The following is a 24,281-nucleotide window of genomic DNA, read 5'->3' on the forward strand; positions in this document are numbered from 1 at the left end:
TGGGCAGAAGACCTAAATAGACATTTCTCCAAAGAAGACATACAGATGGCCAACAGGCACAGGAAATGATGCTCAAAATCACTAGTTATTAGAGAAATGCAAAATCAAAACTACAATGTGGTATCATCTCACACCAGTCAGAATGGCCATCATTAAAAAGTCTATAAAATAATAAATGCTGGAGAGGGTGTGAAGAAAAAGGAACCCTCCTACTCCTACACTGTTCGTGGGAATGTAAATTGGTACAGCCATTATGGAAAACAATATGGAGGTTGCTTAAAAAACTGAAAATAGCGTTACCATACGATCCAGCAAGCCCACTCCTGGGCATATATCTGAAGAAAACGCTAATTCCAAAAGATAATGCACCCCAATGTTCGTAACAGTATTATTTACCATAGCCAAGACACGGAATCAACCTAAAAGTCCACTGATGAATGGATAAAGAAGATGTGGCATGCGTGCGCGCGCGCACACACACACACACACACACATATATATACACAATGGAATATTACTCAGCCATAAAAAAGAATGAAATAATGTCATTTGCAGCAACATGGATGGACCCAGAGATTATCATACTGAGTAACTCAGACAGAGAAAGACAAATACCATATGACATCACTTATACGTGGAATCTAAGAAAATGATACAAATGAGCTTATTTAGAAAACAGAAATAAACTCACAGACATAGAAACCAAACTTACGGTTACCAAAGGGGAAAGGGAGGGAGGGATAAATTAGGAATTTGGGATCAACAGATACATACTACTATATATAAAACAGATAAACAACAAGGACCTACTGTATAGCACAGACAACTATATTCATTACCTTGTAATAACATATAATGAAAAAGAATCGATATATATGTATAACTGAATCACTGCTGTACATCTGAAACACTGTAAGTAACTATATTTCAATTTTTAAAAAAGGATTAAAAAAAGATAAAGTCTGTAATATGTAATACTATTGTTCAATATAAGGAAGAAGGACACATCATAAAATGAAAAAAAGTCATCATTTTTCCAGTAATCTATAAAATCATTGCCCATGATGCTTACATTTAAAACCCAAATAGTTATTTCATAAGGAAAACAAAAATCTAAAATGCTATCCTGCTTAAGGAGATGCTGCTATGAAATATTTTAAATTTTCTATACTATTGCATAATCAAATGAGCCCACAGATGTTTAGTGAGAATCTAAGTTCTGTGTTATACTGTGAAAGCAAAAAGGTGAAGAAAATAGTTCCTTCTCTCAAAGAACTTAAGACTATTGGGAAACACAGACAAGGAAATAGGCAATCATAATGAAGCACAACTATTACTAGAAAGAGGTAAGACATAAGAACAAGGCACTGTAAGACCACACAGAATTGGTATTTAACCTAAGCTTGTGAATTCAAATAGTGCTCCTTAGAGAAAGTGATGGTTAAAGTGCCACCTGAAGGATAAATAGACCTTAAATGGGCAAAGGGTGTTGAGGTGGAGTAAGGGAAGGAAAGAACAGAGGGGAAAGCAGAAGAAACAGTCTAAGCAGACAGAACCGTAATCACATAGGAGAGAGTAAGAGAGCATACAAATGCCAGGAGACAGGGATAGCAAGTAGTTCAGAAACACCAAAATATAATTTGTATATGGCTGGAGATTGGGCCAGAAGGGAACTGAGGAGAGAATGAATGCCAAAAAATGAACAGAAGATGTGAGCAGGGAATATGAAGGCCTCTGTGGCATGTTGAGAAGTTTGGACTTTATCCTCCAGGCAACATGGAGAACAAATTAATACCAATGGCAAGCAGACCAGTTAGGAGGCTGGACGATAGTAACTGCAGTTGCAGTAAGGATGGAATTGAATGAGAGTTAGGAAAATGAATACTAGGATTGAACGACATTGATAGGAGGCCTAAGAGAGGGAGGAGACAAGAATGATACATAGGTTTCTGGCTCAGATAACTGGCTGGGTGTTGGTGACAGTAACTAAGAGGGAGAATGAATGAAGTGGTGGAAGAGATGATCATTATCAAATTGTTTCAGATATGCTGTGTTTAAGATGCCTGTGGAAAATCCAAGTGGTTAGTTCTAAAGGTCTAGAATTCAAGAAAAAGATGCAGAGTCATATCTTAGATGGAAAGTAGGTCCTAAAGTCAGTGTGTTAGGCAAAAACTGCAAACAGTAAAAATTATCTTTGGAAATTCGTTAGGAAGCCCTTTCACCTCACAGTGGAGACCCACATACCATCTCTTAATAAGCCAGTCCTCTAGCACTGGGACAAACTGCTGTTTCTTTGGTTGAGTACTAAATGATTACTAAGTAGAACATGAAAGATCCAACTTGAATTTTTAAATGCTTTTAAAACATTTTCTACTCTTATCTTCCATGTATATGGGTTGACGTTCTTCTGTGAACAGTGTATATGATGCCAATGAACTATATACATTTAAGCTTTCATATAAATAGATAGTAACTGAAGTCACATTAGATAATGAGATACAGAAAGAGTGTACTAGTTTCCTATTGCTGCTGTAACAAATTACCACAAAGTTGGTGGATTAAAACAACACAAATTTACTCTCTTACAGTTTTGGAGGTCAGAAGTCCAAAATGAGTCTCACAGGGCTAATATCAGTGTATCAGCAAGGCTGGTTCCTTCCGAAGGTGCCAGGGGAGAATCTGTTCCTTGTCTTTTCCAGCTCTTACAGGCTGCCTTACCATGTGGTCAAATCACTCTGGTCTCTGCCTCCATGGTGATATTTCCTTCTCCTCTGACTCCTCCTGTGTCTCTCTTATATGAACCATTTTGATTACATCAGGCCCAATAGGATAAATTCCCATCTCAAAAGCCTCAATTTAATCATACCTAGAAAGTCACTTTTGCATCCAAGGTAATAGTAATATTCACATGTTCTGGGGATTAAGACGTGGACATTTTGGGGACTTCCCTGGTGGCACAATGGTTAAGACCCCACGCTCCCAAGGCCGGGGGCCTGGGTTCGATCACTTGTCAGGGAACTAGATCCCACATGCATGCCGCAACTAAGAGTTCACATGCCACAACTAAGGAGCCCACCTGCCACAACTAAGGAGCCCATGTGCTGCAACTAAGGAGCCAGCAAGCTGCAACTAAGAAGGCCATATGCTGCAACTAAGGACCAAGCAAGCTGCAGCTAAGACCCAGTGCAACCTAAATAAATAAATATTAAAAAAAAAAAAAAAAGACATGGAGATTTTAGGCCAAATGGGTATCATTCAGCCTATCACAGAGAGTATGCAAAGAATAAAGGTATTGGTAGTTCTTCAATTGAATGGTGAGTCCACGTCAATTCATTTTGCCATTATGCTTCCTAACATAAATATATGTTACATACATTCATGTGTATATAAATTATATAATGTAAAACACTTTTATAAAAGTAAAGAACTATAAATCAAACTCTGAGAAACACTAGCAGTTCAAGGAATGGACAAAAGGTGATGGGCATTCAAAGGGAACTGAGAAGGAAAGCCAAAATAGAAGTGAAAGGAAGAATCTTTCAAGAATGAGAAAGTCATCCTTTTGGATTGCAACGGTCATGTAAGATAAGTACTGAGAAGAGTCTATTCATTTAGCAACAGGTTCACTGTCGACCTTGATGAAAGCTATTTCAGTGGAATGGTGGATACAAAAATAGATTACACTGAGCTGAGGAGTGCATGGGAGGTCACGATCTGGAAAAAGCCAGGTGCAGATAAATCTTTTACATACTAGTGAATAAAATACTGTAAATAAACAGACAAAATCTAAGATGCTCTAATAATCCAGGAAGAGGAACTAGAATATAGGTAAGATTTATGAAAGGAGGGGGGAAAAGAGGTAGGGAAGAAAGAAAGGAATAAAAACTAAAAGAAAGAAGCCACAAAAGAAAGAATAATAATGATGATGTTAATGATGATGATAATTTTGTTGTTACAATTTATTAGGCCTTAGCATATGCTGCACACTGCCCCAAGCACTTTATATACTTTATGAAACAGATTAATATGTCCAATTTACAGAACATAAAACAGGCACAAAGTAGACACAGAGCAAGAAATGTCAGAGGTGGCACTCAAACGTCGGTAGTTGACTCTAAAACATGTGCTCCTAACTACTGTATTAACTGATGTGATGGCGCCAATACAGTATTTCAAGTATGAAAAAGCTAAGAATGGCAGAATTAGCCAGAAGCTAATTAGCTAAGAAACTAAGAATTAGCCTGGCAGCATGGCTAATATCGGGAGATAAAAGAAAATCTCTGGAAAGCAGTTTTTCCCAAAGCTAGAGTCAAGGACACTAAGTAAAGAGATTTTAAGGGAGTTGGCCACATCAACAGTTTGAACTCAAAACCAAAAGATTAAATTGGGGACCAAAATAAAAACTTGAGCCCTAAAGAGGGGCCATTTACAAGCAGTAACTAAGATGTACTTAAACCATTAACTTCAGCAGCAGCAGAATACCAATGTTTTAAGTCTCAACTAAAGGAAAAGAAAACTGAAATTTGTGAAATAACCCCAGATGCACATTGTATCCATACCACTACTAACTATGCACTAACATGGTATGCTGAAACACATTAATAAGATGGACAACAAGGCTACCACCAAGGTAATCAGAGAAGACAGTGGGACAGGAGCAAGAGCCTAAAAGATAGCAGTAAAGGGGCTTCCCTGGTGGCGCAGTGGTTGAGTCCGCCTGCCGATGCAGGGGACGTGGGTTCGTGCCCTGGTCCGGGAGGATCCCGCGTGCCGCAGAGCGGCTGGGCCCGTGAGCCATGGCCGCTAAGCCTGCGCGTCTGGAGCCTGTGCTCCGTGGCGGGAGATGCCACAGCGCTGAGAGGCCCGCGTACCGCAAAAAAAAAAAAAAAAAAGATAGCAGTAGAAAAAAGTTCTCATAACTACCATTAAATCATTTAGACAGTGTCAGTGAAAGGAAAATATATGCTCACCCAGAGAATGAGATCAACTAGGTTACTGGCCACTAGTACCTGTTACATTCTCAAATTCAAAGAAAACTCTGTAGGTTGACCTTTGTCTGCTGGGATGTTACAGTCACTGGTCAACTGGTACACAATACGGGAGTATTATGCCATCATGAATTCTTTAAACATGGAATTGTTCTCTTCCCTAGAGAACTTCTATTATTATTTACAGTTGAATGAGTTGTAAGACCTCAGTGTCCTGATCCTTTGTCATGTCCTTCAGAATATTGGTGAATAAAGCAAATTCTAATAAATATGAGTTATTTACAACCCTAGAAATAGATTAAACTAGAATTATCAATAGACCATCTAAAATGAGATCATTCACTTTCATGAAACGAAATAACATACATAAAGCAATTACCACAGTGCCTAAGTGTTCAATAAATTATAGATATTAGAATTCTTAGGACAATCCCTGGTGGTCCAGTGGTTACGACTCTGCACTCCCAATGCAGGGGGCCCAGGTTCGATCCCTGGCCGGGGAACTAAAATCCCACATACTGCAACTAAGTCTGCACGCCACAACTACTGAGCCCACAAGCCGCAACCAGAGAAGCCCACGCACTGCAACGAAGACCCAGTATAGCCAAAAATAAATTAATTAATTAAAATGTTAAAAAATAAAATCTTTAAAAAAATAAATTAAAAGAATTCTTATTAGCAACTCCCCTCTCCCCAAAAAAGGTTGCAGAGACTCTTGAGTTATAAGGAAGCCTACAACCGATACCTTTGGTGCTCACATTACATTCCTTTGACCCATTTTTCTTTTCAGCCACAGCTACAGAAGCTCAGACTCAGGTCATCATCCAGTATCCCACCTGAAGTGAACTCATTACGCCTGAGGGTCTTCAGGAGCACTAGTATAGCTCAGAGTACAGAAGAGCTAACACCTTCAACCAAAGGGAAATGAGAACCAGTAGATAAATGTTCAAGCCTTCCAGCTTTCAAATGGATAATACTGAAAGGCATTCTGTATGCTTAGGAGATTCCAGTGGAACTGAGCCTCCCACTGCTTGCTCACTGCAGCAATCTCAATTATCACCCTTTTTCCTTCCTTCCCAGTCTCACTCCAGAGCTCCTCACTTCTAGTTCCTATGTCAACTCTCAAATAAACCACCTATACCCACGTCTTGGTCTCATACTCTTCTTTGGGAAATGCCAATCTAAGACAAAGCCCACGCACAAGATCCTAAGAAATGATCACCTATCCTTGGATTGAACACTTTTACCCTAACACATTCATCCTCAAAGCAGATGTTCCAAAGGCATACATCCTATTAAAGTATAGAATTGCAGTCTTGGAGACTAGAAAAGAACTACAAGCATTTATTGAATGAGTGAGCAAACTTAGCAAGCAAAATCCCAGAGTTAAGAAACAGGTAAGAGATCAGTCTATACAATATATACAAACATTATTTGTTCCCTAAAGATATTGCAATATAAAATATTCCTGGTTCTTGGGACTTCCCTGGTAGCACAGTGGTTAAGAATTCGCCTGCCAATGCAGGGGACAAGGGTTCGATCCCTGGTCTGGGAAGATCCCACATGCCGCAGAGCAACTAAGCCCACGCGCCACAACTACTGAGCCTGTGCTCTATCTAGAGCCCACACGCCTAGAGCTTGTGCTCTGCAACAAGAGAAGCCATCTCAATGGGAAGCCCTCGCACAGCAACGAAGAGTAGCCCCCTCTCGCAGCAACTACAGAAAGCCTGCGCACAGCAACAAAGACCCAACGCAGCCAAAAAATAAAAAATAAATGAATAAATAAAATATTCTTGGTTCTTAATTTTTGTTCAAGGGGCCCAGCTTTCATTACAACCAACTTCCAGAGTTTCTATAACCTATGTGCATACGATACAACAGCATAAGTACAATTACAAACAATGACTATATCACAGTAAACCCTTAGTCTGTTTAATCTTACTCAACTGAGTATTCCCCCAAGATTTTTTTTTATAAATTATTTTATTTATTTATTTTTGGCTGCATTGGGTCTTCGTTGCTGCGTGCAGACTTTCTCTAGTTGTGGCAAGCGGGGGGCTACTCTTCGTTGTGGTGCGCAGGCTTCTCATTGTGGTGGCTTCTCTTGTTGCGGAGCACACGGGCTCTAGGCGTGTGGGCTTCAGTGGTTGTGGCATGCGGGGTCAGTAGTTGTGGCTCACGGGCTCTAGAGCGCAGGCTTAGTAGCTGTGGCATACGGGCTTAGCTGCTCCACAGCATGTGGGATCCTCCCGGACTAGGGCTTGAACCCGTGTCCCCTGCATTGGAAGGCGGGCTCTTAACCACTGCGCCACCAGGGAAGCCCTCCCCCAAGATTTTTAAAGCTTGGTACCAAAGAAAGGGTTTTTCAGTCCCTCCCTCATGATAAACCTATGAGATATAAGCCTGAAAAAAACTTCAGTTTTTCAATGTTAAATAGCTGAACACTATTGTGTTCCATCAGCTATGATATCTGCCACATCAAAAAAAACAAGCTGAAGTAGTAGCTGACAAATGGCAGAGACAAATTAGAGAGAGAACCTAGTAGCTTTCTAGCTCTGATCCCTGGGACCAGTTAGCAGTACCCTTGCCCTTTTCATTGCTTGATAATACCAATATAAACCAATTCCATCTTCTTGTCTATGCTAGTCGTTTGAGTTTCTAGGTTTCTGTCACTTGCAACTGAGAACGGTCTAACACAAGAGCTAGTATAAACAAAACGTCGTATAAGATCTAATGCTCTCTATGCAAGGGCTACAAAAGCCTGGGATCCATGAATCCCCTGGAAATGTAACTCTTGATTTTATATATTTGAGTGTATACACCTCTAGAAGGAAGTCACCAAAACTTCCATCAGTTACTCAAAATAAATCTCTGACTCCTACATCCTCTCAAAGAAATTAAGATTTATTTGTTGGTGGTCTAAAACAGTGACTCAATGTATTTTCCTGCCCATTTACATGGGCAACAAATTTCCATCTTCTATTAAATGTCGTAATTTTCAACCAAATGCACATGTATTTTCTTTTAAACCCTTTCTCTGGCCCATTTCTAAGTTTCTTCCTCCTACCACAGTTGAGAATCAATGGTTTAGAATCTGATTCTATGAAGAACTTTTTGGGGGGTCACCTTTTAGATTTTTTAAACCTATTCAGATGTACTAAAATGCAAGAAATATTAGAATTTAGCTTTTAAATAATTCATCCTAGGCTGGCTGGCCCTGGTAAGATGTAGTAAGCACACTCTATCCTGTCTCTCCCACTGAATACAACCATAAATTCTGGACACGATGCTTGGAAAAGCTATTTGAACACTGAAAAGTAAATAGCAAGCAGATCAGGGAAGATTACCAGAATTCAAAGTGTCAGTCAACCAGAGACGAGTTTACCATATTTTTTCCCTCCAGTAGCCCTTGCCTGAACTTAATGCAACTGGAAACCTAGAAATGAGCACTTCTGAAGGAGAAGCATTCTGTCCCAAGAAGCTAGAAGGGGAACTAACAGAAATGTCTGAGTGGGAAACCACCCATTTTTTTCTCTTTTCTTTGTTTTCTCGTGCACCAAATGGTAGGCAATCCTATGGCTTCCATACATGGAAACCTGCAAGAGCCAAAAACTAGAGGGAAGGAAACCTTCTTCTCCATTCATTGAAGTTGTGATTTTAAGAAGGTAGGACCAACACCTACTGCTTTTTTGGTTTTTTTCTCTCTCTGTCCTCCCATCCCTTAGCCCCTGATGCAAACGTAACTGTAGGACTGCACTACAAAACAAGGTAGCAAGAGCCACAAGTTCCTAGACGGAAACTAAAAAGGGAAACCCCATGGAATCGGGTCTTCAGAACATAATGGAATTAAACTAGAAATCAGAAACAGAAAGATGAGAGGAAAAATCTCCAAATTCTTGGAAATTAAAACACTTCTAAATAATCCATGTATCAAAAAGGAAGTCTGGAGGGAAATAAGATATTTTGAACCCAAAGATAATAAAATACAACATATCAAAATTTGTGGGATGGAACTAAAGCAATTCAAAAGAAAACAGAAGATGAAGTCGTCCTTCCTAGCTCATTTTGAGTCCAGTATTATACCGATATCAAAACAAAAATAGAACAAAAAAAGAAAACTACAACCAATATCCTTCATAAATATAGATGTAAAAATCCTCAACAAAGTATTAGCAAATCAGACACAGAAGTATATAAAAAGAATTAAATAACACAACCAAGTGGGATTTATCCTGAGAATGCAAGGCTGCTTCAGTTATTTGAAAAATCAACATAATTCAACATACTGACAGGATAAAGAAGAAAAACCATAATAATATATCAACTGATACAGAAAGGCATTAGATAAAATATAACATCCATTCATGATTAAAACCTATTAGCAATCTAGGAGTAGAAACTTCCTCAATCTGATAAAAGGCATTTCTACCAAAAAAATCTTTAGCTAACATTATATTTAACGGTGAAAAACTGAAAGCTTTCCCTTAAGATCAGTAAATGGCAAGAATGTCTACTGTCACCACCCTTGTTTAACACTTCTGGAAACCAAAAAGAAACAAAGTTATAGAGATTGGACAGAATAAATAAACTGTCCCTATTCACATACTACATGATTACCTACTTAAAAAATCCCCAAGAATCTACAAAATACATAAAGAACTAACAAATGAATATAGCAAGGTTGCCTGCAAAGTCAAACACACAAAAATCAGTCCTATTTCTATATATGGCAATGTACAATTACAAACTGAAATTTTAAAAACAAGGCTATTTACCACAGCTCCCCCAAATTGAGATATGTAGGCATAAATCTAACAGAACATACAGGATCTGCAGATTCAAAACTATGAAACACTGATGAAAGAAATCAATAAATAAATGAAGAGACGTCCATATATATGGACTGGAAGGTTCAGCATAGTAAAAATGACAACTCTCCTCAAATTAATCTATAGATCTAAAACAACACCAGTCAAAACCTCAGGTGGATTTTTCAGAGATATGGATAAAAATGATTCTAAAATTTAGACAAAAAGGCAAAGGAACTAGAATAGCTAAAAAAATTTTGAAAAACAAGTATGAAATTGGAAAAATCACAACTCCTCAATTACATTAACTATAAAGCTATAGTAATCAAGGCTATGTGGTATTGGCAAATGGATTTAGGTAAATGGAACAGACCCAGACAAATACAATCAACTGATTGGGCTTCCCTGGTGGCGCAGTGGTTGGGAGTCTGCCTGCCGATGCAGGGGACACGGGTTTGTGCCCCGGTCCGGGAAGATCCCACATGCCGCGAAGCGGCTGGGCCCGTGAGCCATGGCCGCTGAGCCTGTGCGTCCGGAGCCTGTGCTCCGCAACGGGAGAGGCCACAACAGTGAGAGGCCCACGTACCACAAAAGAAAAAAAAACATATATATATAGAGAGAGAGAGAGAGAGAGAGAGTCAACTGATTACTGACAAAGGTCCAAAAGCAATTCAGTGGTAAAAGAATAGTCTTTACAATAAATGGGGTTGGAACAAATATACGTCCATTTGCAAAAAAAAATTAAGCTCAACTTAAATCTCACACTTTATATAAAAATTCACTCAATATGGATCATAGATCTGAATAAAAAGATTTCAAAACTTTAATAAGAAAATAGAGGAAAAATATCTTCATGTCCTGGGGTTAGGCAAAGAGTTCTCTGATATGACAACAAAAGTACAATCCATAAGAGAAAAAAACTCGTGAACTTTATCAATATTAAAAACTTTTACTCTCTGAAAGATACTGTTAAAAGAATGAAAAGAAAAGCTACAGATGGGGAGAAAATATTTGCAAACTATATATCTAACAAAGGTCTTATATCCAGAATATTTTAAGAACTCTCAAAGCTCAACAATAAGAAAATAAACAACCCAACTTAAAAAACTGGCAAAAGACATAACAAACACTTCACCTCAATATTATTAGCCATTAGAGAAATACATATTAAAACCACATGAGTTATCCATGATGGAAATGCAAATCAAAACCACCAGATACCACTTCATACTCACTAGGATGGTTATAATAAAGATGGTAATAACGAGTGTTGGCAAGATTGTGAAGCCAATGGAACCCTCATTCACTGCTGGTGGGAATGTAAAGTGGTGCAGACACTTTGGAAAGAGTCTGGCAGTTACTCAGAGGGCTAAACACAGAGTTATCATATTGTCCAGCAAATCAACTCCTCCGTATATACCCAAAAGAGTGAAACCCTGTGTCACACAAAAACTTGTACACAAATGTTCACAGAATGTTATTCATACTAGCCAAAAGGTGAAAACAGACCCACTGTCCATCAACTTGTGGATAAAGTGTGATATGTCCATTCAACAGAACATTATTCATCAATAAAAAGGAATCAAGTATTGATACATGCTACAACTTGGTTAAACCTTGAAAACATTAAGAGAAGCCAGTCACAAAAGATCACATATGATTCTCTTTGTACGAAATGTCCAGAGTAGGCAAACCTAAAAGACAGAAAGCAGATTGGTGGTTGCCTAGGGCTAGGGGAAGGGAGAAACAGGGAGTGACAGCTAATGAGCACAGGATTTTTTCTTGGAGTGATGGAAATGTTCTAAAATTGACTTTGAATGGTTGCACAACTCTGTGAATATACTAAAAACCATCAAATCATACATTTTATATGAATGAATTATATGGTAATTATATCTCAATAAAGTTGTTATAAAAAACACAATGAATTATTATTAGACACCAATTAAAATGGCTAAATTTAAAAATACTGACATTACCAATGTTAATAAGGAGGCAGAGCAACTAAATTTCCAAACATTGCTGCTGGAAAAGCAAAATGGTATGACTACTCTGAAAAATAGTTTTGCAGTACCTTATAAAGTTGAAGTATATTACCTACGGCCCAGAAATCTTCCTCCTGGGTATCTACTCTAGAGAAATGAAATCATGTTTACATAAAATCCTGTACACAGATGTTTAAAGTGGCTCTATTTACCACGGTCAAAAACTGGAAAAAGGGCTTCCCTGGTGGCGCAGTGGTTAAGAACCCACCTGCCAATGCAGGGGACACAAGTTCGAGCCCTGGTCCAGGAAGATCCCACATGCCACAGAGCAACTAAGCCCATGAGCAACAACTACTGAGTATGCACTCTAGAGCCCGCGCACCTAGAGCCCGCGCACCTAGAGCCCGCGCACCTAGAGCCCGTGCTCCAAAACGGGAGAAGCCACCACAATGAGGGACCCATGCACCGCAAAGAAGAGTAGCCCCTGCTCACCGCAACTAGAGAAAGCCCGCACACAGCAACCGACCCAACCCAACCAAAACTAATTAATTAATTAAAAAAAAAAAAACTGGAAAAAATTGAAATGTTCTTCAAGGGGTAAATGGATAAATAAACTGTGGTATATCCAAACAATGGAATATGATTTAGCAATAAAGAGAATGAACTACTGATACATGCAACTTAGAAGAATCTCAAAGGCATTTTGCTAAGTGAAAGAAACCAATCTTCACAAGGTTGTATACCATATGGCTCCATTTATATTACAGTCTCAAAATTACAAAACTATGGAGATGAAGAAAAGATTATTTGTTGCCAGAGATTACAGGGGTAAGGAGGGACTCTTTGGGGTGAAGTCCTTTGGTATTCTGTACACTGATTATTGAGATGGTTACACAAATCCATATGTTTGTTAAAATTCTAAAAACTGTTCACCAAAAGGAAAATAGTGGATTTTTCTTTATAATTTTAAAAATTAAAAAATGTTAAATCCAATTGAGAGTCAATAGTCAATATTGAGAGTCAACAGTCAATATTGAGAGTCAATAGCTTTTCTTTAATTTGGTTTAAATTCACTAGACTACCACTTCTGATCATCTCATTTAGTTTAAAATACAGTATACAGTTCAAAGAAAGATACTAAAAAAATGAAATTCATCCTAAGGAGTACCAAGAGGTAATAAATCTGGTCATTAATTAGGGGTAAATAAACTAGACATGCTAAGCCTGGAGCACAGACTCAGAAGGAGAATGACCGATGACAAATGTCTTCAATTATCTGAAGAGCTGACATGTGCACGAGAGTTAGAATTTTTCCATATAATATTAAAGAGAAACTTCATTTACCAGTGAGCCTAAAAATATAGAGGGTTTTCTAGGGCCACCAGTAATTCACCATATATTCCTCAACTGCTAGATGATCAAGAAGCAGGAAGTTCTGAAGATTCTTGCATTAAACAAAGGGTCAGACAGGATGATCCAAGAGTTTTCTTCCACCTCAAACATTATATGAACTATAACTTCTACAGTTAACCTACCAAAGTAGAAGACACCAAACATCTAAAAAGGTATCCCTTCCTGCCAAAATATCACCTTTCATTGCATAAAAATATTAAATAGCACTCTTAGTTCCAAATTTTTAAAAAGACCAAATAAATTCAAAATCTTAACAAAAGGCTTGTTAAGACCCAGTTTATTTCTCCAAATCTCATTTGTATTAAGGATATTACAATTAAATTCAAATTACTAATGTCTAATTAAATCTAATTTCATTAGACTTAAAAGACAAAAGTTATAAATATAAATTTCATGCAAACTTCTATAAGTATATTGAAGAAATTTCTTGAAAAATAAGTACTCTTTCCACACAAAGGGTGGTAGTCCTCAAAAGAGCCAAAACATCTGTATTCACTTTAAAGCTCATCAAGACAGACTGACATTTTTAGGAGAAGCATATGGCTTGCTGAACAGTCATCTAGAACAGGATCTTTCGTCTAGTAAACCCTATTCAAGGACCATTTACTTATGTATGGAGTGGCTGAATAAAGAAAAGAACATATTTTTAAGTCCTAGAAAACACAAAGAAATAAACTCTTCATCTAGCTTTGTTAAGGATACAGCAAAACACATTAGAAAAGCAGCCAGATCTTTACTCTCAGAGACAGTGCTCTCAACATCTGAAACAATTCTAAGAAATCACTGAAACAAAAGAACTCTAGAAAAGCTTTCTTAGAGAACTATATCCAGCCAAAGACCACCTCCCTAAAAAAGGCATTTCCATTTTAAAGGATAAAACACTTTCTTCTTAAAACTCTGAAGGGCAGAGTTCAACAGCTGCGCTATATTAAACCTGAGCCCTTCCAAAAGGAAGAACAAGAGTCTCTGGAGAGTGAGTAACATGGCCTGCTTTCTCCAAAATTATCAAAATGCCTGCTTTGCCTCAAAGGAAAGTTTCTCCAAGAAAAAGCCTCTATACAATACATGGGTGAAAAACAAAACTTAGATTAGGAAAACATGCAAAAATAGAAGCATTTGTTTCTGGAAATCTCCTCCGCCTAAGGCAAAATGCATTTTGAAGTCCTTCAAGACATAGCATGGAAACTATTAAACAAAAAAAACCAAAAACAGTAGTTTTCAGCCCTAGCTTCCCTTCAGAATCACTATAGAGCTAGATCTCAACCTAAATTTACTGAACCAATATATACTGGGACCAAGGCATCTGAATTATTTATGCACACAGCAAGTGATTTTGATGCACAGCAAGGTTTTAAAAACAACTGAACTGGAGCATGATCCTATAGAGGAAAAATTAAAGTCTAGTGAGTAAAGACAAGAAGGAAAGGTCACATTTGAGCAACTAACTAGTTCTAAAGAACCTAAGGTTGTATACACCTACCAAAATACTCAGTAACAGAAAGAAAATTTGAAACAGAAATTCTGAATTGTTCTCATGCCATTACTTAAAGGACAAAAGTCTTATTAGAATAGTTTGCTAAAATATCCAAATATTTAGATGAAAGTTGTTATGAAGAATCTGATCACTGCAAAGGTACCATCAGGGTCTCTGGATACTGCAAACTGAAAAAAAGAAAAGTTATAATAAGAGCTCATGTATTATATGTATTATCTGTCAACCTTTAAAAAGTTCAAGGCTTTGGGCTTCCCTGGTGGCGCAGTGGTTGAGACTCCACCTGCTGATGCAGGGGACACGGGTTCGTGCCCTGGTCCGGGAGGATCCCACATGCCACGGAGCGGCTGGGACCGTGAGCCATGGCCACTGAGCCTGCACGTCCGGAACCTGTGCTCCGCAGCGGGACAGGCCACAACAGTGAGAGGCCCGTGTACAGGAAAAAAAAAAAAAAAAAAAAAAAAGTTCAAGGCTTTAATCACAACAAAGTAAATTTCAGCCATTATCAAAGCTTTATTAAGCCTACTTCATTTTACACAAAATTCTACCAGGTTTTACTTGCTTGGTATTCAAATCCATGATAAACGAAAAGTGGCAGTGGAACTGCTAAAGGGGAGCAGACCAGTCAAGGAAGGATACAAAAACACTATTAAAAAGTAGACATGGGACTCCCTGGTGGCGCAGTGGTTGGGAGTCCGCCTGCCGATATGGGGGCGCGGGTTCGTGCCCCGGTCCGGGAGGATTCCGCGTGCCGCGGAGCGGCTGGGCCCGTGGGCCGTGGCCGCTGGGCCTGAGCGTCTGGAGCCTGTGCTCCGCAGCGGCAGGGGCCACGGCAGTGAGAGGCCCGCACACCACAAAAAAAAAAAAAAAAAAAAAAGTAGACACAAGAACTCAGAAAGCACAGCAGACACTTGATAGTTTTTAAAGGCAGCAGAATACGGTAACTCTATTTCCTAATGATCACTAGAGTGAAGAAAAAGAAAAATATGTTCAGTATACCTTGTTTAATTCATACCTTACATGTATTTTGTTTAAGAGTGTAAGAAAGTATAATAATCAAGTTACCTATACAAAGTCTCTCATCAAAAATAATTACAAAATTTAGGGGAAAAAATCCTTACCACAAAAATAACCACAAAATCCCCTAATTCCTCAATTGGAGACTCTAGCTGTATAAAAGGAACAATGGAATGAAAGTAAAGAGCATCAGATAGTCTTTTAAATACAGGATACACCTTGAGGGGAGGGACAGACTGGGATTTTGGGACTGACATGTACACACTGCTATATTTAAATAGATAACCAACAAGGACCTACTGTATAGCACAGGGAACTCTGCCCAATATTCTGTAATAACCTAAATGGGAAAAGAATTTGAAAAAGAATAGATATATGTATATGTATAACTGAATCACTTTGCTATACACCTGAAACTAATAGAACATTGTTAAACAACTATACTGCAACACAAAATAAAATATATATATATATACCTTGCTAAAAAGAAAACAGAGAAGACACTGAGATTTTAATTTACTATTACCAGACATAATATTTCTCTCTGCAAAAGTCAACATATTCCTTTAAATTGCTAAGTCAGACCATTTCCTAGTAATGTAAACTTAAAATCTGTTTCTTTGTCTGAAAAATGAGAATAAAAACATGTGAGTTGTAGGATTACTGTAAGAAATGGGATAACAAAGGTAACGTCCTTGGCACAGTGGCTAATACACAGTGAGAAATAAATGTTAGCTGCCATTATTAATTTGTACTCAGAATAAACATCATAAAAATGATTCTCAATGTTCACCAAAGGGTATATTTTAGAAGCTTTTCCATTTGAAATGGTCTTATTCTGCATTCACCCCATACCCAGACACCTCTAAAATGTATTATACAGGAATCAATTTGCCCCATCTTTCTTCATTAAGTCCCATGTATTATCAACTTTTAAAAACTTCATGTAAAGTAGCTTGCACACAGCAAGTCTAATAATCACATTTAGTTACTATTATTCCTAAAGAGCTCTCATGCTCTGTGAGTACCCTTTCTCAAATTAAGTTCATTTCCACCTCTGTTTTAAATTTGAAAACAAAAGAGGAATCAGGACACTTGTCAAAGAAGTGCTTGAGTACAAAAAAAATCTATTTAGGGACTTCCCTGGTGGCACACTGGTTAAGAATCCACCTGCCAATGCAGGGGACACAGGTTCAACCCCTGGTCCAGGAAGATCCCACATGCCGCAGAGCAACTAAGCCCATGCGTCACAACTACTGAACCTGAGCTCTAGAGCCCATGAGCCACAACTACTGAGCCCACATGCCACAACTACTGAAGCCCGTGCACCTAGAGCCTGTGCTCCACAACAAGGTACCACAATGAGAAGCTCGTGCACCACAACGAAGAGTAGCCTCCACTCGCCACAACCAGAGAAAAGCCCGCACGCAGCAACGAAAACTCAACACAGCCAAAAATAAATAAATAAATAAATTTATTAAAGAAAAAAATAACCTGCTCATTTTCAAGTGTGTGTGTGCACGCTCACTTGTGTGTAGAAGAGTCAGTATAGGTTGTTATGCTGAGGCAGCCAACAATCCAAACAACTTTGTGGCTTATAACAAAGTTTGTTTCTGTCACTTTACATTTTATATAACCTATAAGAATCAGCTTCTGCTTTCCTCCATGTTATCTTTATTCCAGGATCTAGGCTGAAAGAAAAGACCCCACCAGGGAAGCAGAGGGAAAAATGACATGGCAAAACATGGGATAGCTCTTGGAGCTTCTGCTTGACATGGTATAACATTCTTGGTTAACATTTCATTGGTCAAAGGACTTTCCTGGTGATCCAGTGGTTAAGAATCTGCCTTCCAATGCAGATTACACGGGTTCGATCCCTGGTCCGGAACTAAGATCCCACATGCCACGGGGCAACTAATCCCACGTGCAGCAACTACTGAGCCCGCGTGCCACAACTAGAGAGCCCATGCGCTACAACTACAGAGCCCATGCCCTCTGGAGCCTGTGCATCACAACCAGAGAGAAGCCCATGCACCACAACTAGAGAGAAGCCCATGCACCACAACTAGAGAGGAGCGAGCCCACGCGCCGCAATGAAAGATCCCCCGTGCCACAACTAAGACCGGATGCAGCCATAAATAAATAAATTTTTTTTTTTTAAAAATATGGCGGGTAGAGGAGATGGTTCCCTTGAAAAAAAAAATTCATTGGTCAAAACAAGTCACTTGGCCAATGGGGTGGTGATGTATAATCCTGTCACAGGGAATGGAAATTAATATTATAAATAATAATACCATCTACCACGATATCCACCATCGAGACTAAAGAAAAGAAAAATATTCAGGCTATTCAAACCAATAATAAAATCAGCATTTATTTAGGTAAGGTTTACTATGTGCCAAGACATTATTCTAATATTTACTAGTGTTAAAATATTTAAATAAACAAAGATGTCTGCTACTGATGAAAACAGACCAACTAATTATGGGTATTTTTTAATGAGGAAAATAAGCAAAACAATGAAACCTATTAGAAACATTGAAAGCTCACAAAACTTGGCTTTGATATGTTCCAGACAGCAAAAAGTAGCTGCCCTTCAGAGGAATTTGTTTATCCAGCTTATCTGAAGCAGAAGCTAACCTACTGATTTTAAATGTCCTAAATGTTTTTCAAATTAGGGCTGAGACAGTTTCTTAGCAAGGTGTAATACACACAGAACTCTTATCAAACTTAGTGCCTCTTACTCATTGAAGGTTCCTACAGACTCATATTCATACTGGCTTATCTAACGCTGAAAAAGGAAACATAGCAACAAAATACAGCCAGAGACTGGAGCACAAAATAGGCCTCACAAAAAGGTCCCAAACACTCAGTCCCCACCAGTATTAATTAACACCCTCTGAAGACCCTAAGGAGCTATATTTGAGGTAAACACAAGACTCAGTCCAATTGAGAAGTGATAGAACAGGGCTAGGTGAGATAAGTATGCATGAATAGGTTAAAGAAAACAAAAACAAAAACACTGTATCAAATGGCCTGAGTCCCAAGTATTGCTATTTTGAAATAGAGTGCCATTTTATCTGATTTTAGATTAATATCCTAAATAGTTAAACTTACCCTGGACAATCCCTTAGGAAAGTCAGGGAAAGTAAGAATAAATGTAGACCATATATCCGGGGTTGTCCCCCCTCTCTTCAGCCCAGGCAAGTAAGAAGCATGTGGAAACAGACTCACTCTAAAGCAGGATCTCAGCAACTAGATCAGCTGAATCAACTACACTGTTTAAACAATTTTTCCTCTTCCTTATGTGTACACATTGTTGGGTTTTTCTGGTTTGCTCTTTGGGTTTTTACAGATATACTAAAGTTAAATTCATAAAAGTTAATGTAGCAGTTAACTGCTTCTTTCCTTCTGCTGATAGTTCCTTTTCTTCAGTATTTATATTTGTTCACTACTCCCTTCTTTATCGAGGGCCTTACTGATTCTATCCCCCCTCATTTCACTGAAGTGATCTGAAATGTCACATCATTTGCAAATATTTTCGAAGCAATAAAATGAATTTTAGATGCAGATGTCCCCATTAATTGGTTCTCTTTCCACGCTCTACCTTTTCAGATCCTCATTCCTCTCAAAACATAATGTGAAGAGAGTGCTTAAGGCCGAAAAGCAAATAATATCTAAGAGAGAAGTGCCATAAATTTCTCTCAAGGTGAAGTGAACAACATAAGCTCCTCGGGTAAAAAAGGTGGTAAAGAAAGCAAATAAATGTATCATTTCACTTGAGCTTAAAATTTGTTTTCCTTGGTTTTTAAGTTTTTTAAAGTCTGAAACAAAGGTCATCTTACATGATTTAAAATTTTATTTTCAAATCTCTTTTAACACATTTGCAAGCAGAAACTCTTTAAATGTGGATAAGTAGTACTAATTAGCAAAGTTTCCAAAATCTAGTATCTTAACTTCGACAACTATAAATTGCTAACAAAATGGCTGTGACTTAGACATACATCCATGTTTTGATTAGCCAGGGACCCTTCAAATTTGTTCTCAGTTCTAGGAATACCATGAACTTCTAGGGAATGCAAAATTAATGCCCATAATATCTAGAAGAATAAGAACTAACCTTGGTCACCTCTATTCTAGACCTAAGTCAACCAGTGGAGCATCTTACCTTAGAGAAATACTCATGTGTAGAACAGTTAACTGTTGTACAAACTTACCTTTCCCCAATCTTACAATTCTTATTTTTCAATGACACTATATTATGTATACATCGCTCTATTACTGCCTTCAAGACTTTTCATAAGCCACTGACATCATCTTTCCCATCCATCATCCACTATTTAAAACCTTAATAAAACTTACCTCCAAAAATCCTTTCTAATTAACTCTAGTTCTAACTCTCTGTATTCCCTTTATGTTTAATATAACACTAAACTAATTAGCGTTTCACTAGACCCTCTTTTCAATTTTTAACCACTCCCATTCCTCCCACCCCTTCATATCTGTCCATCCAGTCTTTCCATCGCTGTTCTAAGCACTCATGTAGAAGATACTGAACATAAGCCCTGGTTAGTATTTATACTAACAAGCTGTGAAAATAGCAATGAAACAAAATAACTCTTCGCAGACAAAAATGCTAGAATTTGTGTGTGCGCGCGTCGGCGCGCGCATGCTGTTGTGTTAGTACTATAATAAAGTCAGGAAAATTCAGAAAAATAGGGAAATGGAGGGTTAAGTAACGAAGTCGAAAAAGAAATCACCATCACAAAAATGCTTCAAGGCAAAACAATGAACGACAACAATCTCTGAATTACTGTATCACTGTGAGGCTTTAATAAAATTCTGGATGGGAAAACTCCCGGCATTACCACCAGTCCTTTAAAAATTACTTTCCATTACTACTAGCAGTGATATTTTTACTAACGTTGAATTCCAACCAAGTTTTCCTCCCAAGCAGCCTGATAAATAAAACAATCTTTCAGTGCAGAAACCCAATCAATATCACCTAAAGCCGTGGAAGGGGAGGGAGTGATTTAACCCTCCAGTAAAGACTGGAGTGATGGGCAAACAGGTAAAAAAATGGAGGGGTGCGGAAAGTGGGGAGAAAAATGAGTGAGACTCCGCCCCCTCTCTCTCTGGGGGTTCGGCTCTTAGCTCCGGAGACAGCCCTACTCCGCAGACCCCTCACAGCAGCAGTCCAAGTTTCCAAGAAACCAGAGGTACTCCTCCCCCCTCCCCGCATTCACGCCCCCGCTGGCCTGGCCAAGCTTCCCCAGGTCGCAGCTAGTCCCAAATCCGCCCGCCCTCTCCCGTGGAAAGGGTCAGCAGAGGACGTTTTCCCAAGGCCTTCTCCGGGACCCAGCAGCAGAGACCTCCCCAAAAGTGGAGAGACCCGAGAAGCTTGAAGAAGCCTCACAATGCTGTTACCTGGTAGGAACCTTGGAAACGGAAACGGCAGCTACAGCCGCTGCCCTTCTCCCCCGCAACGCTTGCCTCAGCGCCACTGACATTGAGACCGCCGCCATCTTGCTGCAGGCAAACACTAGGACGGATCACCGCAAGGGACAAACTTCCTTCGTTTTCAAGCCAATGGAACCGCAATGCAATGGAGTGGGTTTTTAGGGTTAATTTTATCCTTGTTTGGTGTTTTGTTAAATAATGGAGTTTAGAAAAGAGGTGAAACGTTTGGTTGATAAGAGATAAGAAGGAAAGTGGACGGAAGAAAAATGCAGAAGCGCATTAAGTGTAAAGATCGTCCTCATAGAGTAAAATCCTTTTTTGTTGTTAAGGGCTGGTTACTTAGCAGTTAATGAAGAGACCAAAAGAAAACACTTGAAAGTTTAAACACCTGCAACTCATAATTTTTTCAAAGGACTCAATATTTAGGGCTGAGCCCACTGGAAGAGCCAGAGGGCTCGTTGGGTTCTTGAGAACCTTAAGTAGTACTTTTCCAAAGTGTTGCCAGATTAAGTTTGCAAGACCTCAGGAAAGGGCTGTATTCAGTTTGGTGTTCTGTAGTTGATAGTTATAATGATCATATTTTCCAAATGAAAAATCTAGACACATGGCCTGGCAAAGGATTATTTTTTGACGTGTGTATTTATATGACTAACGGAACATAATATTTTATATCACTCTTTTCCCAGTAAATCCTGAATGTGTGATCATAATCCATAGATACCAGACATAGAAAACAAAAATTATCTTCTGAGGCGATTGTTGGAAACATGTTTGTATTGTGGGCTACTGACCTTAAGAACAATGATTAACTGTGGATTATAAAATGAAAAGCAGACTACTTTGTGGGGTTTGTTATTTAAAAGATTTTTTTTTTTAAAGAGTTAGAACGTTGCTGCTTTTAAAATTAAGCAAGTTAAAACATAACCTTTATTAAAAGAATAGGATTAACAGGAGGATGGGGAATGCCTTGGTTTTGCATTAAGGCCAATTAAAAGAAAACTCAATACATAGGGAAAAGGGGAAAAGAAAGAGATTGAGCACCATAGCACCTAGCACCAAAGAGAGAGAAGGCCATGTCCAGGAAAAGAGGAAATGCACAGAAAGATGAAAGAAGAGATGTCTCAGAGGGAATTTTCTTTTAAACTTTTAATTTTGAAATAGATTTCACAGGAAGTTGCAAAAACAGTACAGAGAGATCTTGTGTACCTTTCACCCAGTTTCCCCCATTGATTACATCTTATATAATTGCTGTACAGTATCTAAGCTAGGAAACCGACACTGATATATAAAGTGTTTATATGGTCCTATGTCATTCTATCACATGTGTCAATTCGTGAAACCACGAACACAATCGAGATACAGACCTATTCCATCACCACAAAAATTTTCCCTGGTGCTACTCTTTCACAGTAGTACCTACCTCCCAATCCCTGGCCACCACTACTGTTTCCACTTTTATAATTTTGTATTTCAAGAATGTTATATAATAGAATCTTGCAGTATATGACTTTTTGAAATTGGCTTCTTTCACTCAGCATAATGCCATTGAGATCCATCCAAGTTATTGCATTTAACAATAGTTCATCCCTTTTTATTGCTGAGTAGTGTTCCATGGTGTATTAGTCCAGATGCTGCCAAAAAACAAAACTAATAGTATATATATCTGGACTACCACAATTTGTTTAACCATCCACCTGTTGCAGAATATTTTGGTTGTTTCCCATTTGGGGCTATTACAAATAAAACTGCTATGAGCAATCATGTACAGGTTTTTGTGTGGACATAAATTTTCATTTCTCTGGGATAAATGCTCAAAAGTGCAATGTATATTTAGTTTTTTAAGAAAACTGTTAAACTATTTTCCAGAAAAGCTATACCAGTTTTCATCCCCACCAGCAATGTATGAGATCCAGTTTCTCCGTATCCCTGCCGGCATTTGGTATTGTCACTATTTTTAATTTCAGTTCACCTAACATAAATAATAGGTGTGTAGTGATATGTCATCATGGTCTTAATTTGTATTCCTCTAATGGCTAATGATGTTGAATATCTTTTCATGTGCTTATTTGCCTTTATGAATATTCTATTCAGTTAAATATCTCATTTTGCCCATTTTCTAGTTGCATTGTTTTTTACTGTTACATTTTGTCTTTATATATTCCAGATATGAGTCTTTTATCAGATATGTGGTCCACAAATATTTTTTCCTATCTGTAGCTTGTCTTTTCATCCTCTTTACAGGGTGTGTTGCTAAGTAAATGTTTTTAATGTTGATGAGTCCAGTTTAGTCATTTTTAAACTTACGGATTATGCTTTCTTTTGCTTCCATGTTTTACTTATTTTTGTTGCATTATAATTAACATATAATATTATGTTAGTTTCAAGTGTGTAACAGTAATTTGATACTTTTGTACGTTATGAAATGATTATAGCAAGAAGACCTCTTAACATCTGTCACTGTACAAAGTTGTTAGAATATTATTGACCAAATTCCCTATGTGTACATTATATCCTGACTTAGTTATTTTATAGCTGGAAGTTTGTACCTCTTAATCATCCCCTTCACCTATTTTGTCTGTTCCCCCTCCCCACTCCCTTTTGGCAAGCACCAGTTTGTTCTCTGTATCTATGAGTCTGTTTTTGTTTTGTTTTATTTGTGCATTTGTTTTGTATTTTAGATTACACATGTAAGTGAAATCACATAGTATTTGTTTTTCTCCGTCTGACTTATTTCACTTAGCATAATACCCTCCAGGTCCATCCATGTTATTGCAAATGGCAAGATTTCATTATTGTTTATGGCTGAGTAATATTCCACTGTGTATATATGGACCACATCTTCTTTATCCATTCATCTATGGATGGCCACATAGGTTGGTTTCATGTCTTGCTTATTGTAAATCTTGCTGCAGTGAACATGGGGTGCATGTATCTTTTCAAATTAACATTTTCTTTGGATAAATACCCAGAAGTTGAATTGCTGGATCATATGGTAGTTCTATTTTTAGTTTCTTGAGGAACCTCCATGCTGTTTTCCGTGGCTTTCTAATTTACACTCCCACCAGCAGTGCACAAAGATTCCCTTTTCTTCGTACCCATGCCAACACGTTGTTTCTTG

At 38.2% G+C, this 24,281-nt stretch overlaps 1 protein-coding gene and 1 non-coding gene across 3 annotated transcripts in view; one reads left to right on the forward strand and one right to left on the reverse strand.

The window, feature by feature from the left end:
- NDUFS4 (NADH:ubiquinone oxidoreductase subunit S4) overlaps nt 1–21,263 on the reverse strand; it is a 116,263-nt gene extending 95,000 nt beyond the window's left edge. For both annotated transcript variants that reach the window (XM_027101129.1, XM_027101128.1), the window contains exon 1: nt 21,131–21,263. In XM_027101129.1, the coding sequence (XP_026956930.1) occupies nt 21,131–21,228 (98 nt within the window). In that variant the 5' untranslated portion in view covers nt 21,229–21,263. The remainder of the gene's footprint in view (nt 1–21,130) is intronic.
- TRNAG-CCC (transfer RNA glycine (anticodon CCC)) lies at nt 5,419–5,491 on the forward strand. The gene has a single exon. It is a non-coding gene; the product is annotated as a tRNA-Gly (tRNA).
- Nucleotides 21,264–24,281: the final 3,018 nt, after the last annotated feature.

The sequence above is a fragment of the Aethalodelphis obliquidens genome, unplaced genomic scaffold (assembly GCF_003676395.1).
Source record: "Aethalodelphis obliquidens isolate GAN/ISIS:26980383/991018 unplaced genomic scaffold, ASM367639v1 scaffold4, whole genome shotgun sequence".
Lineage (NCBI taxonomy): Eukaryota > Metazoa > Chordata > Mammalia > Artiodactyla > Delphinidae > Aethalodelphis > Aethalodelphis obliquidens.